A 16,185-nucleotide genomic window follows, 5' to 3' on the forward strand; every position below is an offset into this window, starting at 1 on the left:
TTCTTAGTTTAAAATAAATATTCCCTGTAGTGAAATTGAAAATAATAACCACCCTCATTTTGTTCCTCCATCCCTGCGTCAGCTGGAGAAACACCTGAGTGTTGAGTTTGTAAGGCCTCTGCTGTGCACCGCCACCGAGACCGGGCGAGGGGGAGTCTTGCTGTCCTCAGCTGCCGGCCCCCCCCCGGGATGCCCACCCACCTTCAGTGCCCGTGGGGTGGGACAGACCCTCCTTCCGAGGTCTCGCAGCATCCCTCCCCTCTCCTGCCCCTCCGGTCGCACCGGTGGCCACGTCTCCATCCAGAAGTCATCCCTAAACGCGCATCTCCCATGTTCTCCTTTGGGGCAGCTGGGAGCTGTTGTGGTTTGGGTTTCACCGGCCTGTCAATCTTTCTTGCAGCCTTTTTCAGCTGCGATCAGGACTGATGCTCTGAACCCAACCAGCGCGTTCCCACTGCCTTGGTCCAGCACAGTAAACAGGTGAAACCGTGTGTTTAAATAAAAAGGCAAGTATAAATTACTACGTTTTTTTAAAAAAACACCCACATAACCTGAAGGCAGCAGCTCCTTATAAAGGTAAATATGTAACATTTTAAAAATGTCTTCATTTAAAACAACAATTCAGTCCTGTAACTACAGAAGTTGCGATCCCTTGACCCTTAATATTGTGTAAGTCTGTAGCACTTTGAGGATTAAAAACCAGGAGGAAGGTACATTTCTGGGGAACGGCGTGTATAAAGCAGGAGAGGTGACTTTAGAGGAGAGAGGGGGGATGCGATGAATCATCCCTGCAGTAGCCAGCCTTTCTCCAAGGCTGGGGATGATGGTGTAGCCATTTCCATTCTTCTCTTGAGGGTACAGATGCTGCTCCAGACCTCCAGCTGTTCCCTCCCAGTTCCCTGCCTGCAGCCTGGCTGGCTGTGGGTGGAGGTGGGAGACGCACTGGAAGGTGATGCACTAGAGGAAATGCAGCTCCTGTCCTCATGGGCAGGCAGCCCAGCTGTTGCCCTCAACACATTCCTTAGTGTCTTTTTCTTTGTGCTATCCAGGGCTATCGCTTTGCCATCGGCTTTCAGTGAGTGCCTCCACGCCAGGGCTACCTGGGAGAGGAGACAATGGTTAGGGACAGCAGGGTCTTCACCTTCCCATCCCGAATAATCCCCTCCCAGCCACAAATCCCCACTCCAGCCCAGGCAGCGGAGCCACTTGCGTGCTCCTTCCCAGCCAACCCAAGCTCCCCATCATCACGGCAAATACGCACGCCCCTTCTCAAAAGGACATATAAATCCTACAGATACCAATAAAGACACACATAGAAGAGTTACCTACTTGGAGGGATGCTGGCCAGCCTGCGAGCTTGAACCTGTAAGAAATGAAGTTGATGGCAACGGCCTCGAGCAGAAGCAAAAGCATGTGCAGACAGGGAAGGGTGGTGGGACTGTCACCGGTGGGATGGGACAGCCATGGGTGGCAGGTCCAGCATGCAGTGTACACGCTGCCCTGCTCCCAGTGTGTTCCTGCCCTTGTAGGTGGCCTGGAGGTGACCAACACCTCCTCAATATCCCCAGGATGATTTTTCTCACCCGGGCAGGTGAGGACAACCCCACCAACTCCACACACACACCCCAGTTCAAGCTTTTTCCTTCCACAACCCATGAAGAAAAGCTAAATATCCTGCTCCGCAGACCCCTTGGTAGGACGCGGGCACTGAGGGACCATGCAAGTGATGGATGCTCCCGCCAAACAGCAGCATCGGGGAGGCAGGTGCAGCTGGAGCTTCCCCGGAGGAGTCCCCGTCGGTGTCCCCAGACCTCTGTGGGAGATGTCGGGCTACCTACCGAGCTGCTGCCGGATGGAGTTGTGCCAGTGGAGGTTCAGCAGGTCCGGGTAGATCTCAGGGAGCTGCTTAAGTGCCAGGAGCTTCAGCATGCGCGAGGTGCAGCTCTTCAGCTCCAGGTCCCTCAAGTGCCTCTCCTCCGAGAGCGTGGTGGGGCGCAGCTCCACCTTGTGCTCCTGCAGCACCTGGTCAACTGAGGCCCCCGGGAGCTTGGGGAAGAGCTTCTCCTTCACCACATGGATGGGGATGAAGACAGCCCCTGCCCGGACTACGTGGGGGAAAGGACACTTGCGAGCGAACATGAAGGTCTCCAGCTGAGAGAGCAGGTTGGTTAGGAGCGTGGCCGCATCCTGGAAAGCCAGCCAGATCTCCTTGCCTTTGGTGGGCTTCTGAGGTTCAGGGATCCTGGAGCCATTCTTGGGCTTGAGGGGGGATTTGGGCATCTCTCCAAACTGCTCTGCTGGCTCTGCCACCTTCAACCACTCCTGCAGGAGCTCCGGGGAGGACTTGGACACGGAGCATGAAATAACGTCGCAGAGCCACGTGTGCAGGGTTGTGAAGTACTGGCCAGCGGAGCTCTGTGGGGCAGGGGTCTCACACTGCCTGGGCAGTGAGAAGCTCCCCTCTGCAGGTGCACGGGGGGCTTCGGGCAGCGGGGGCTGCTGCAGGTCAGGGTGAGCCCCCCTCAGAGCAGAGATGTTGGGTTGGGGGCCGGCTGGTGGGGCCGGTGGGCTGCTGGCTGGTGGGGAGGTGGGGGGTGTCCGTGGCGGTGGTGTGGGGACACTGCGGGAGGGGGGTGGTGGCGGCAAGCTGGGCTGGGAGGTGTGGGGGCTGCTGGCTTGCGGGGGAGGCACAGTGCTGGGCGGGAGGGAGCGCAGGATCTTGTACTTTTTGAACATGAAGGTGGCCGAGCTCTGGAAGTGGCTCTTGTCCCCAGAGCCCACCTCAAGCAGCAAGGGCAGCGCCTGGGGCTTGGCCCCCTCTCCCACCCCAACCTTCCCCCCTGGACCCTCCTCCTCTTCTGCACCCTCCCCATCCAGCGTTCCCTCCACGTGGCCGGGGGGTCCCTGGGTCTCCCCAGCTTTCACCAGTCTCTTCTTCAAGCTGAGGTCCAGCACCATGTCCTCAGGGTCCAGGTCCCCACTCCTCACCCCACCAGGGCTGCCCTCCTGAGACCCTGCGTCTTGGGGCACAAGCTTTGGCTTCTCAGGGACCCTTCTGTAGCAGCTTTCCCCTTGGCTCTGGACCGCGCCGCTGCCCGTCCTCGGTGCCTGGCCAGCCGGTGTCCCTGCAGGCAGTAGGCTGGACATCACTGAGGTATCTCCAAGGGTGGCGGGCTCCTGGCTGTCCCCCTTGTTTTGGGGTGGGGTGTCCCCCCGCAGATGCTCCCTGCAGAAGGGGAGCTGGGATGAGCCCTTGGTCCCCTCCAGGTAGTCTCGGTAAGGTGCCAGGCTGAAGACGTTGTTGATCACTGGCATGGGTGGGGAGGAAGGAGACACCTCGCCATCCTTTGGGTTTTTCAGCCCCTCCGGCGGGGAGGCAGATGGAGAAGGGGGGATGAGCTCCTTGGGTGCATCCTTGACCTTGCAGGCATCTCCCTTCCCTACCATGACGGGAGCCGGTGGTCCCCCACGAGGGGTCTCCTGCAGGGCTGGGCTGGCCCTTCTCCTGCCTGGGTGAGGGGGCTCCTGCTCCCCCTGGCTGGGCTTCACCCAGCCCTCTTCTCCTTTGGGAAACGTTTCTGTGAGCCCACCAGAGCCCCTGGGTACCTTCTCTGGGGCGCAGACAGGTTGGAAAGCGCTGTTGTGCCTTGCTGCCACTTGCCGCCGGGGACTTTCCTCCTGGTGCCGCTTGCAGCCAGGCTCGGTGCCAGCGAAGGTGCCGAATACAGCTGCATCACTGGGGCTGAAAGCAAACCCAGGGCTCGGCAAGTAGCCAGCTGGCTGTGGCGGCTCAGCATCCCTCGGCAGTGCCGCTGACTTGGTGGGCGGTGATGCCACTGCACCGGTGCCGGCTGCCCTCGGTCCATAGGTGTCCAAGGGGCTGGGAAAGTAGCTCCTCGGGGCTTGGGGCTTAAGGTAAGAGCTGGGAAGGGGCTCCTCACTTCCCACAAAGCCAAAGCCTTTGTAGGCGCCGGGCAGGGCACTGGGCTGTGCCTCCATGGTGGGAGCCAGGGGGTGGTAGAGGAGGGCAGCTTTATGGAGGGGCAGCGGGTAGTGGGTGTGCGGGTAGCACAGCGGTGGCCTCTCCCGGTACACTGGGCTGGTGGCTGGTGGCTGGAGCTTGGGCCAGGGCTCCAGGCTCAGGCTGGGGACTTCGGGCACCTTCCTCTGGCTGTGGGCAGTGGGGCAGCTGGCTTCCAGGAAGGGGGTGCCAGGGGGGGGCCTGCATTTCTCAAAGGTGGCATAGTAGGGGGAGAAGGCGATGGGGGAGCCCACCTTCTCCTTGGCAGGCAGCCCCAGGCTGGGGTGCAGCGGTGGGAGGCTGGGGTCAGAGTGGGGACCCCTCTTGTTCAGCCCGGTGCCGCTGCGGGGCTCACCAGGGTGGAGAGAGTGGCCGGTGGGGGTGGCAGCGGGCAGAGCCCAGTCTGCATCCCCCGGTCTTTGCTGCAGGCTCTCCGCCCGGGGTCCCAGCGGCAGAGCCATCCTGGGGTCCACGAAGCACACAGGGGCTCTGTACACTGGCTTGGGGACAGCCAGGGGGGCCGCCTTGTTCACCGCCACCGGTTTCTTCACTGGGAAGGGGTGTCCGGGTGCTGGCGGTGGGCTGCTCCACTTCTCCCTCGCCATCAGCAGCTCCCGCATCAGACTGTCCTTGCCCTTCTCGGCGCCCGGGGGCTGCAGCCGGCTCCCCAGGCTCTCGGGCCGGTACAGCAGGCAGCTGCCCAGCGGCCCCTCCGCTGGCATGGGCTGGCTGCCGGCACCGGTGCCATAGTGCAGGTAGGCAGCTGCTGGGCTCCAGTGTGCCAGGGGCTGCTCGGGACTGTCGGGGCTTTGCAGTGGGCAGGCAAAGTAGGAGCCCTTGTAGTTGAAATGGTTTTCGGAGCCAGGGTTGGGCACGGGGCTGGATTTGCAGAGGCCGGCGGGGAAGCCAGTGGCAGGCTCTGCCTCCAGCCGAGGTAGCTTGTTGAAAATCACAGGGTCCAGAGCCTCCAAGTGCCGTTTTGAGGCCATTTATACGTTGTTGCCGGCGTCCTGACCAGGACGTGTGACACGAGAAGTGAGCTGGCCTTCCTGAACGGGAAAGAGAGAAAATAAGTCATGAGCAAAGCAATTCCCCATGGCAAGCACTCAGCCCACGGTGGAAAGGCATGGGGGTGACCAGGTCTGCTGAGAGCTCCCCAAACGTCACCTTGCCCACACGCTGGCTGGAGAAAACACGTTGGTTTTCATGTGCAGCTTTTCCTTATCCATTTGTGATGCTCAGCATCACACTGGAAGGCTAAAGGAGAGGAGGGGAGCCATGGAAAGCCTTGCTCATCTGACAGTCAGCCTCTGCCAAGGGCAACAGGGACTTGCTTTCCTTCTCCCATCCTCCCGGCACCTGGCAGAGATCCAAAAAAAACCCAGCCCAGCCCAACAGACAAACAACATTTGATCCTCAGCGTGGAAGCCAGGGATCCGGTCAGGCGCTCCCTGGGCAGCCCTGCACAGCCTGAAGCTGGCGGGGGGGATCCCGGTGGAGTGTTCTCTGTCCATCTCCTTGGAAAAAGCCTGAAAAGCTCTCGCCGCTTTCGTTTCAAAGCCTCAATGAGTGTCTGTTGCAGGCAGCGGGGAGCAAAGCCGGGTCAGCTCAGGTGAGGAGCCCGCAGACTACAGTGAGGCAAACAGTGTGTCCCAAATTCCGCGGGACCCCCCCGGCCACGTTTCACCTTTCAAGCTAATTTGACAATTTCCCCCCAACACAACAGGCTGCAGCTGAGGGGGACCCTCTCCCTTACGGTCTCTTCTGGTTCTGGGCTTGCGGCGGGGCCGGGCGCTGCAGTGTCAGGCGGTGCGTGCCAGCAGGTGGAGCTGGCAGACCGGCCCAGCACCCCCCGGCCTTCCCGGGCATCCCCCCGCATCGCCCGGTATCTCCTGGCATCACCCAGCATCCCCCCAGTACTGCCCAGCATCGCCTGATCATCCCACTGAGACACCTGAGCATTGCCCGAGCCCTAAAAGCATCACTAGACCTTCGCCCAGTATCTCCCAGCATCACCTGAGCATTGTGTACATCACCCAAGCAAGCCCAAAGACCTGTCTAAGCATTGCTGGACCACAGCTGAACATCCTCCCAGCCTGGTCAAACATCACCCAGCACCCTCCCACCGTGGCCAAATGTCACCCAGCACCCTCCCAACACGGCCGAATGTCTCCCAGCACCCTCCAAGCACAGCCAAACGTCAACCCAGCATCTCCCAAGCATTGCCAAACAGCACCCGGCACCCTTCAAGCCTGTCCAAACGTCACCCAGCATCTCCCAAGCATGGCCCAGCATCCCCCAAACCCACGGATGCACTTACTGCTGCAGGATCTCATGTCTGTTCTTCACCCCCCTGTGCTTTTTTTCTTTTTGTGGCAAGAGTAAGCAGAAAGCAAAGAAGGAAACAGAGGAAGAGTGCATGGAGATAAGATAAAAGCCTTGTCCGCAGAAGGGGAAATGGAGCAGATAACTGGGGAGACTCGTGAGGGCAGATAAGGCACCCGAGCATGGTGGCTGTGCTCTGCAGCCCAGCTGCAGCCCAGAGCCACGCCGCCTGCCCTGGCAAACCACAGGCCACATGCTGCCAGCTCCCCACACCGCGCAGGCAGAGCCCTGCCAGGCCACTCACAGGCAGGAACAGTGGCCACAGGTCCACCGGCCCCCCTGGCCGCCAGCAGAGGTACCGCTGTCCCCCCCATGGCTCTGCCCCCCACATGCCCAGCCGGGGGGACCAGGGGATGGCCCCGCACAGACCTGCTTGTCCCCAGCCCCAGCTCAAACCCAGCCATTTCCCCCAAAACAGCAGCTCCGGCATGACCGAGGCGGCTGTGTCCCTCTGCTGTTCCTTTGGCTTGGGTTTCTTTTCCAAACTTCAACAATTTCTCGCTTTCCAGGGAGGATGCTGCTTCCCTGGACTCCTCTGAAAGCCTCTTTGAGGGTCAATGCTTCCCTGCGGTGCAGAAGGAAGCTCAGCACCCCGCCCGCACGCGCAGCAGCAGCTCCCCAAAGAAAGGGGTTGTGGGGCAGCCGCATCACCTCCCACAGCTTTATCCTCAGGAGCCCCGGGGTAATTGCCACAACATCCAGTACCAACTAAATTTGCCATCACTTTGACCCAAGGAAAATGCCCACCTCAAATTGAAAAAGATTGGAGAAAACCCCCAAAACCCCAAACTTGCTTTCCACAGCCCCGGCCTCGCCTGTTGCTGCAGGGTCCTCTGTCACCACGTGCTGGCTGAGACATTTGGGGGAACATGCCCAGGAGGAGAAGTCGGCTGCACATGGTCCTGCCAAAACAAGCCACAGGCTTTCCTTACACTCCGATTGGGAGGATGTGAAGCGGGAGGGGGCTCAGCTGGGCTGGGGGTCCCAAGCTGGGTTATTTTCCTTTGCAGCTGACAACTCCCCCCACCCACCAACTGCCTGAGAGGGATCCCTTGGGAGGGTGGTGTTTCAATCCATCTCGCTGGGAGATGCTGCGTGGGAAGGAGATGCAGGCATGGGATCCCTTCTACATGGTGATGATGCTCAGGCTGGACAAGCTGGGACAGAAACCTGGGATCTTGTGACTTCTGACATTTCCCCACTGCTTTTTCCCCTTTCCCCGAAAGGCACTGATCTATAAAACCCGCGGTGTCAGGGACGTTGTGCAACCAGCCCTGCCGTTACCGCAGGACCTGGTAACGCCGCCGGGCACGCTGGCAGCGCCAATGCAATGGCCCCGTTTCCCAATCGCCTGCAGCGGCAGCAGCGGAGACCCCTCTTCAGCAGGGGAGGAAGGAGAGCTTTCTCCTTGGGAGCACCCCAACCCCTTCCCACCGATCTGGTGGGAAAGCAGGCGGCCAGCTCCGGCTTCCAGCCTCCCTGGAGGAATGCAGAACAGAGCAAGTCTTCCCACAGCAGCAGCCAAAGCCAGGCACATGGATTCTCTGATGTCTGATAGGGGTTGAGCTCATTAACCTCATCAGGGTGAGGGCACTAATGGGCTCCCTCTTTCTATGAAATACACTGGGGCTTCGCCCCGGCTGGCGCCATCCCTACACCTGCGCCATTTCAGACCCAAGCAAACAGCTCTGCCTTTGCTGTCACCATCAGCCCTGCCCCTCCGGGACTATCCGCTTGCAGCCGGCGCGGCGATGCCCCTCTTCCTTTTCCCCCAGCCATGGAGAGCTGTCGGGGCTGGGGTCTGCAGAGAGGAGAGGGACGCATGGGAATCGGGGCTGGGGGATGCCTGGGCGAGCACTAACGCGTGGCCAGCACTTGTGATACCAAAACCCCACAGCGGGGGAAAGCAGTGGAGTGGGTGGATTAAGCACAACTGATTTATTCCTCTTTTTTTACTATTTTTTTCCCCCTCCCCCTTCTTTGCAGGGGTTCTTCCCAGAAGGGGCTGTTTGGCTGGGAGGGAGAAAAGTAAAACTAAATGAAAAGCAGCACATGCCGCCACGCTGTGTGCAGCGAAACCTCCCCGGTAACTGCTGGCAGCCCACAGCCCGCTTTATCTGCCGCGCTCCAGATGTCGAAGGGCACGGGAGTCCTCCCGCATCCCTCTGCCCGGGCTCCTTGGCCTGCCGAGGCTGCTGGGGGCAGCTCAGACGCCTCTTTTTGCTCCCACCGCTCCGAACAAGCGCGGCCGTGCGCGTTATCGCCAGGCGCAGCACATGGCTCCCCGGCATTTCCTCCGCAGGATGCGATGCCCTAACGCGGCAGTAATAAGTGGGAGCCTCTCATCGCAGCCTCCCGCCTCCGCCGCCGCCACGTGATGCAAAGAAACAGCCGCCAACTCCCAGCCAGCCCGCAGGAATTGAGAAATAAACCCCAAAATCTCTTAAGCCCGCTGGCATCGGACATCACCAGCCGTTGCTGCAGCCCCCCTCTCCACCAAACACTCCGCTTCGGGGTCCTGCGGCAGTGGGCTGCCAACGGAGGGGGCTTTCCTCGTGTCACCCCGAAGCGAGTGGACTTGTCCCCCAGTAAGACGGCAGTTTTCCATCTGGCTGCAATACTGGTTTACAATTGTGGGGACTTTGGGTCCCTGCCGAGGAGGTCACCTTTCCCATCTCTCCGGTGGGTTTGGATCACCGCTGAGGCTCCCTCCATTAGGGTCATTTGGGGGAGCAAACAAGAGGCCTCAGCTGTCTCAGCTCCCTCATTTAGTACCTTATCCCTCTTCAAAAAGTTTGCAGCTCCGGAGCTCTTGCCAGGTAGGCAAAAGCCTGCTCGGACCGAGCCAGCTACTTCTACAGACAGCATCCTCGCCGAACACAGGCAGCAAGCCACTGCTTGCATTGCAAATCAGGCTGCCGTTCCTGAAAAGGCCCCAGCAATGTCCACTTTTATAAAAAACCCACTTAACGAAGCGTGTAGCAGCCACCCGAAGGGCAGAGCGACTGCCTGAAGAGCGACATCTGAGTATCCAGGGGATTAAACTCCTCCGACACACAGGCACAAACACACGGATCCAGCCGCGACCCACAGACTCAAACCGCGAGCATCGCAGCAGCGCGCGCTCCAGCCCGGCCGAGGGATGGGTGGCCACTGTCCCCTCGCTGTCCCCTCCGCATGGCCACAGCCACATGGGCGCAGGCAGCGCTGCCGCCCCGCCACAGCCACCTCGGCCGGTCCCTGCCGGTCCCGCGGTGCATCAGCCGCATGAGCCCGGGGTCCGTACCGGGTACAAACACGGGGTGCGGAGCCTGAAGCCCGTTTTTCCCCGCGTCGCCCAACGAGAGCCAGATGATCCGGAGGAAGGCGTTTACACGGGGCACCGGGGAGTCCCCCTGCAGTGTGCCCCCCCCCCCCCCCCCAGCCCGCCCGGGAGCTAAGCAGCCCAAAGGCCAACGGGGCGCGGGGACCCCCCCCAGCCGTCTACCCGGCTCGGAGCGCTGGCACTGCCGCGGTCCCCGCCAGCACGGCCCGGTGCCCACCTCGGCACAGCCCGGCGTCCCCCGGCACGGCCCCGGTCCCTGCCCCCGCCCGCGGGGCCGGTCCCCGCACTCACCTGCGGCTGCGGCGCGGTGGCTGCCCCGGAGCATCGCTACGGGGCCGGGCGGGGGGCGCGGCGGGGGGGGGCCGGCTGCCGCTGCCCCGCTCGGCCGGCAGCCCGCATTGTGCGGAGGAAGTGGGAGGAGGAGGAGAGGAGGAGGAGGAGGAGAGGAGGAGGAGGAGGAGGGCCGGCTGTGCGTGTGGGCCGGCTGGAGGAGGGGACGACACGGGACGGCACGGCAGGGGACGGGCCGGGATGGGATGGGATAGCCCGGGACAGCCGAGCCCAGCCTCGGGGACTCTCGGTGCGGGGTGATCTCCTCCGTTACGGGGAACCCCCGCAGCCGGGAGCCTCTCTTATGGAAGAGTCCCCATCGCAGCAAGCCCCCCCCCCCCCCCCCCCCCCCCCGACAGGGAGGAGCAGCCATATGGCGAGCCTGTGTTGGGGTCAGGTTTGTTAAGGGAGGCCCCCATTGTACAGAGCCCCTGTTGTACAGAGCCCTCATAAGAGCCATCATTAAGCGGAGCCCCCATTGCAGGCAGACCCCTTTAAGGGGAGCCCCCGCTGCAGGCAGTCCCCATTAAGGGGAGCTCCCATTGCAGGCAGTCCCTGCATTGTGGGGAATCCCTGTTAAAGAGGAGCCCCCGTTACAGGGGGACACCCCCTGACCTGACCCAGGAGCCCTCACGCAGGGCTGCCCCCAGCCCAAGCCCACCGGGGTGGGAGCTGGGATGCAGGCATGGATGCAGCCACAAGGGTCTGGATCTGGTCCATCCAGCTGCACACAAGCGCTTTCCCGTCCCGTTCCCGTATGCAGGGACAGGTGGGGTGGGCTGGGGACGGTTTCTTAGCCCCCCTCATAGTCACCCCCCATCTCAAAGAAAAGTCTCTGCTCCTATACTTACCCCATCCCCACACAGGGGACCCCCACATGGCACAAAGGGTGGAGCCCCACGTCTATTTGCTGGCATTAACATTCAGCGTTTATCCAAGGAGTTGTATCTGAAAAGGTTTACACAAACATTCCCCAACTAATAATTAACCCTCATAAAAGGCCCGTAAATATGATTAACCCAGTGACACAGATGCTGTGAGATTAAGTGAATTGCTCAAGGCCATGGAGGGAAGTGGTGGCAGAGGCTCAGCTCCTACAGGACAAGGGAGATAAAGGTTTCTAAGTGAGAAATAAAGATTTCTACTTTTTGAATAGCCTTTTTTCCCAATACAGTCAAAGTTTCTCCTCGTGCAGCATGGAGGTGTCTCAAAACAGCGTCACCTGAGCACAGTTTTATTGCCAACTGAACCCTCCGAACATCTTCAGATGGCAGGTGCCAGGAGAAAGGAGAGGGAAATGGTTCCCTTGGAGGTTTCCCAAGAGAATGAGCTTTACATTTACTAAATGTAAAGGCAATGCCGTGATTATTGATGGGGAGCGGGCTACATGAATGGTTTCTGGAAGGATCTATCCCAGCCCCAGCTCACGGGGATATGTGAAGCCGCTCACTCTTTTTGGCCCCAATTCAGCACAGGGCTTAGGAATGTGCCTAATTATTAATACAGGTGATTAAGGACCTTGTTAAACAAAGACCAAGAAGCCAGTCTTTGAATTCCCCCCTCTGTGGCCTCACAACCACTATTTTCCCCTTATGGTTTTATTTAATTTATAGTAGGTTCGTAGCAGCAGCAAAGAAAATAAGTCGCTGGGAGGAGCTGGCTCTGAATTTCCAGTCCCTTAGCTCTGCTGTTTACACATGACTGCTTTGCCTGGAGTTCATTGATCATGTGCTGCTGTAGTATTTTCTTTGGTCAAATTGTAATGTAATTGTATAATAATTATATTTAATTATGAGATGCTATATATTAGTATGTAATATGTAATGGTTATACATTGCAATGAGCAAATGGGACAATAGTAAATCTGATTATTTGGTTTTATGGTCATAAAAACCCCCCCGGTGTTAATTTTTACCTGGCTGGACAGAATTGTGATGCATGCGACCTGGCAGATAATCCCTTGAAGCTTGAGCTGGTTAATACATTTGCTTAATTTTACGCCAGCAACACCCTTCCTCACCCGCGTTTGGACACATCTTTGCTGCCACTCGTTCAGCTGGACTCTTAAAACTCAGTCTCACCAAAATCTTCTCCTTGGTTTTCAATCCGATTTCTTTTTTTTTAAATCTGTAATTTCTGTAATATCCTTTTTGTCTTTTTAAGTCCTGTGACATGTGGCATGAGGTTTTGATGGCAGCTGCCTCTAATATCTAGAGGATGTTTTGTTTTTGTGATGACTTATTCTAAAACACACATTATTTCCCATACAACCTCTGTCTTGAAATAAGTCAGTCACATTTCTCTGGAGCAGAGAGGGGGGTTTCTACCTGTCCTCTGAGCAAATACCTGCTCCGTTTTCTTCTTTTTGCTGTGAATTTCCTTCTCTCTTGACTTCCTGCGTGATTCATCTCTTCATTAGCAACTGAAATCGGCCGAGTGGTGACAAACTTGCTCCTGGCTGAAGCATCAAACCTGCCGGCACCATGAGCACAGTAGACACCAGCCTCAGAAGAAACCACTATTTTAAAATTTTTATTATTTTTTAAATTTAAAAAACTAATTAAGACAAACACTTGGGAATACAGCCTTTGGGGAAAGGTGGGTGGTGATTCCCGGCTCTGATGCACACAGGGCACGGCTGAAACCCTCTGCCCCTCCAGCCAGCAGCATCCTCCGTGGTGGGCGAGTCCCTGGGGGGGCTCGGGGACACTGATGGGGACCCCAGGCAGCCCAGCGGGTTTGGTGCGAGCCCGGGCAGGTGAGGGTTTGACTGAATTAGGTAAATTCTATCCGTGTGGTTTTCAATTTTCTTTTTGAGGCTTCTCAGCCTCAGCAGCGATGGCGTCTATCTTTGGGTTCATCGCCTGGGCAATTTGATCTGTGGTTTGCCGTGCCCGGGCTCCCTCCCGGCTCAGGAAACCTGCCGGCTTCAGATTGCCGCTGCCTCCAGGGCACCAGCTCGGGGACAGGTGCCCAAGTGCCGTGCCCAGGGGGGACACCCACTCCTGGGGATCACCCCTTGCAGGTACGGGGTGAGGGGGTCAGGGTGGGAGCCTGGGCATCACCCCCCTCCTCCAGGCAAGGTGTTGTGTTCAAGCCACCCACCGCTGTGCCCCAGCCACACCACTTCTCCCGTACACCAAAAAGGGCTGGTTCTTGTCCCAGCTTGTGCTTCCCAATTTGTCCTGCTGCTAATTAAGCCCCTCGGGGGAGTTAACCCCCATCAGGAAGGCAGGACCCATAGAGATGCAGGTGGCTCCTGAAACCTGGGGACAGATCCCTGCCCATCTCTTTCCATGGCAGATCGGTCCAGGAGCATCCTGCCTTTATTCCTCTTCCCTCTTCTTTTTCCCCTTCTCTTTCATTTGCTTCCTCACAAAGTTGTGGTAGGTTTTAGCTGATCCCTGGGCAACAAGGAGAGGTAAGATTTAAAGGCCACCCACTGCCCATGAGCACCACAGCTACCAGGTTCTGAAATACAGCATCCTCCCCAAAAGGCTTCGGGTTTGCTTCTACTGCCCAGGCAGGCTTTGGAGCGGGACCAGCTGCTTAGGGAGTGATGAGAAACCTACTCTCCCCTCCTCAAATCATTTAGCAACCCCCGAGTCATCCAGCGAAGCCCAGACAGAGAACGGGAGATGCCTGCCATACCGGTGTCCCTGTGGCTGCCTCCCTGGGGGACGCCGGGAGGTGGCCGTGGGGTCTGCAGAGGCGCTCGCCACCGTTCTGGGGTCTCGGCAACAGTTGTCTCCAGTTTCCTCAAGCGGCCAGGGAGATTTCACGGCAATTTCTTTAATTTCTGCTTGGTGTCAACAGAAGCCAACGTGGGAAGGTGGTAAGCGATTTGCCCCCCAGCTGGGGGTCTCTCCCAGCGGCAGCCTGCCTGCAGGAGCAGGGTTGCAGCAGCCTGGGGGGCTGCAGGGTGACATCTCAGTTTGTGCAGCTGCACAGCCTCCCCCGCCACAGGATGTGATGGCTTTTTTGGCTCAGGAGTCATTTTGGAGGGGAGAGGATGATGGGGTCCTCTTCTTCCGGATGAAGCATGTCCCATATGGGATGAAGGCAAATCCCCTGGGTGCCGTGGGGAATCTGGGACACCCATCATTGTCCAAGAGGACAAGAGGTGGCTTTAATCCCATCCCACCGCACCCAGGGCTTCTGCCAGGGACTTCCTAGCCTTGTTAGCAGCTCTCGCCTTGGAGACATCCTTGGAGGCAGCAACATCCTTGATGAGGCTCTAATTATTGAGCTAATTGGAGTAAGAGAGCTGTACAGACGGTCTTAATTTCCACTTTGCCTGTTTCCCACGCTCAGCCTGGCTGGAGGAGAGGGGCTGCATTTCACATCACGACAGCAAGGAAAGGAAAGCAAGGATGAAGGGATGGAGCGGTGGTGGGGAAGCCAGAGGGGGGAGGATGGAGGAATGTAAGGGTGGGCTCCCAACAGATTCCAGGGTCTCTGAGTTTAAAATACACTTGCAGAGAAGAGAGAGGTCAGAGTTTCCTCCTCCTGCACATTTCTTGCAGTGCCAAGATGGAACTGAAGCCTTGAGAGCTGTCGGCTCCCTCCAAGCCCCGGCGAGCACTGTAGTGCGGGGAGGAGACCTGAGCATCCCCGGCAGCACCCAGTCCCACACCTCTCCCAGTCCTGGGAGTCAGACTCCATGCTCCGAGGGCTGAGAGATTTTGGAAATGCCCCAGGAGGGTTGTTTGGTAGCAGGGGACAGCTTTACAGCTTCTCCTACCCCTCCTTGCTCTGGAGCTCCTTCCACCCATGATGACATGATCTTTCAGGATGAATTAGGAGAAAATAAGGCACAGGCAGGTCTGGTTGCTTGCTCAACATTTTGCCAGCTTCATCTCTTTCAAAACTTTGATTTACACCACAGCAGAGCCTACAGTTATCTGCAAATAAATAAAACCCCAAGTTGCATAACTCACTGCCCCAGGAAAGCAATAAAGACAAGACCCAGTAAACCATAGACTCAGGTATCTCATTATCTCTAGATAGTTATCTGTAAATAATGAGATATCCAACCCCCAGCAACAGCGGAGTGGGTATAAATTCCCAAGGGATATAAAACATCACCTTCCCACCCAGACGATGGGCAACACCTATGTGACGGCGGGGCGGCAGAAGTGCCATTGCTCCTCTGCCCCAGGCAGGATGGGGCCAGACCCGGCTGGCCAAGAGGGTTTTTCTCTGCTAAACCATATCCTCAGTGAGCTGCTCTCAAAGGGACGTCGGAAACAAAACAAATCCTGTTCTCCCAGGGGGAGGAAAACAAAAATAACCCTGCAGATGAATGAGCAGCACAAAGCAAACTGCCGAGGCTTGGGTAGAGTCTGGGAGCTGAAAGCTCTCCAGCTCCGTGTTCCTGCTTGAATTATTGCTTCTGCATTCACACGCCGTTCCTCCACTTAAAAAAAAAAAAAAAAAGTCCTGGTGTTTCTTTTTGCTTGTGTTTCCCAGCACGGGATGCTTTGCCCTGCGAAACCCTTGGGGAAAACATGAGGAGGGAGAAGCCAGGCAGCCGCGGGGACACCTGGTCCTGCCGCTGCCACCTTTCCCTGGGTGGTGGAGCTTGCAGTGGGTTTATTTCATAGTCCTGCAAAACACAGCCTCTCCCCTTCTTTATTCTTCTCTTTCTTGAGTGCAAAAACAAAGCCACCATTTGGCAGTTGGGGAGGCAATGAATTAGGGCTCCTGACAGCTCTCCGCACCCTCGGCGGAGGGGAGGCTTCCTGGGGCAGGGCTGCCAGGAGCCTGGCCGCATCCGTGATGGGGTGAGGCTGCCAAGTGCCCTGCTTCCAGCCTGTGCCCAAAATCCTCCCGCTGGGATGTTCCCAGGCGAGTCTGGAGAGGTGGCTGGAGCAGCTGAGCTGCCACTTGCACCTTGGAACAGCTCACAGGCTGATGAAACCCATCCAAAGCCGAGGAAAATCACTCTGGCATCATGACATGGGCTTGGAAGCCTGTAGCTCCGGTGCTGAAGCCTGGCAGCTGGACTTGGTCGGCCTTGGCATGTTTGGATGCTCCAGCCGCGAGAAGTCCTGGGCCTGCCTGGGGGATGCTCCAGACGTACTCCCTGCTCTTTTGGCAGGCAGGACACGGGCACAGGGGT

At 58.1% G+C, this 16,185-nt stretch overlaps 1 protein-coding gene across 5 annotated transcripts; it reads right to left on the reverse strand.

Annotated features, from left to right (window-relative positions):
* Window positions 1-18: 18 nt before the first annotated feature.
* LOC308067129 (uncharacterized protein C15orf39) lies at window positions 19-10,412 on the reverse strand. Of its 5 annotated transcripts, none has more exons than XM_080395450.1 (4): window positions 10,023-10,412; window positions 1,839-5,070; window positions 1,330-1,363; window positions 19-1,096 (listed from the first exon to the last, which is right to left on the reverse strand). In XM_080395450.1, exons 2-4 carry the CDS (start codon window positions 5,008-5,010, stop codon window positions 1,042-1,044), a joined length of 3,261 nt encoding a protein of 1,086 aa, XP_080251576.1. In that variant the 5' UTR covers window positions 5,011-5,070; window positions 10,023-10,412; the 3' UTR covers window positions 19-1,041. The 5 variants fall into 5 exon arrangements, with proteins under 5 accessions (XP_080251576.1, XP_080251579.1, XP_080251578.1 ...); XM_080395453.1 differs by lacking the exon at window positions 10,023-10,412 and adding an exon at window positions 6,776-9,817; XM_080395452.1 differs by lacking the exon at window positions 10,023-10,412 and adding an exon at window positions 6,342-9,817.
* Between the last annotated feature and the right edge of the window lie 5,773 nt (window positions 10,413-16,185).

The sequence above is a fragment of the Falco punctatus genome, assembly GCF_963210335.1.
Source record: "Falco punctatus genome assembly, chromosome: 7".
NCBI lineage: Eukaryota > Metazoa > Chordata > Aves > Falconiformes > Falconidae > Falco > Falco punctatus.

What these genes read in the sequence shown, in the direction of transcription:
- LOC308067129 (XM_080395450.1), bottom strand. Translation starts at nt 5,010, where the DNA reads ATGGCCTCAAAACGGCACTTGGAGGCTCTGGACCCTGTGATTTTCAAC. An exon ending in CTCCATCCGGCAGCAGCTCG is followed by an intron (nt 1,364 to 1,838) that starts GTAGGTAGCCCG and finishes CATTTCTTACAG; the next exon opens with GTTCAAGCTCGCAGGCTGGC. An exon ending in GCTGGCCAGCATCCCTCCAA is followed by an intron (nt 1,097 to 1,329) that starts GTAGGTAACTCT and finishes TCTCCCAGGTAG; the next exon opens with CCCTGGCGTGGAGGCACTCA.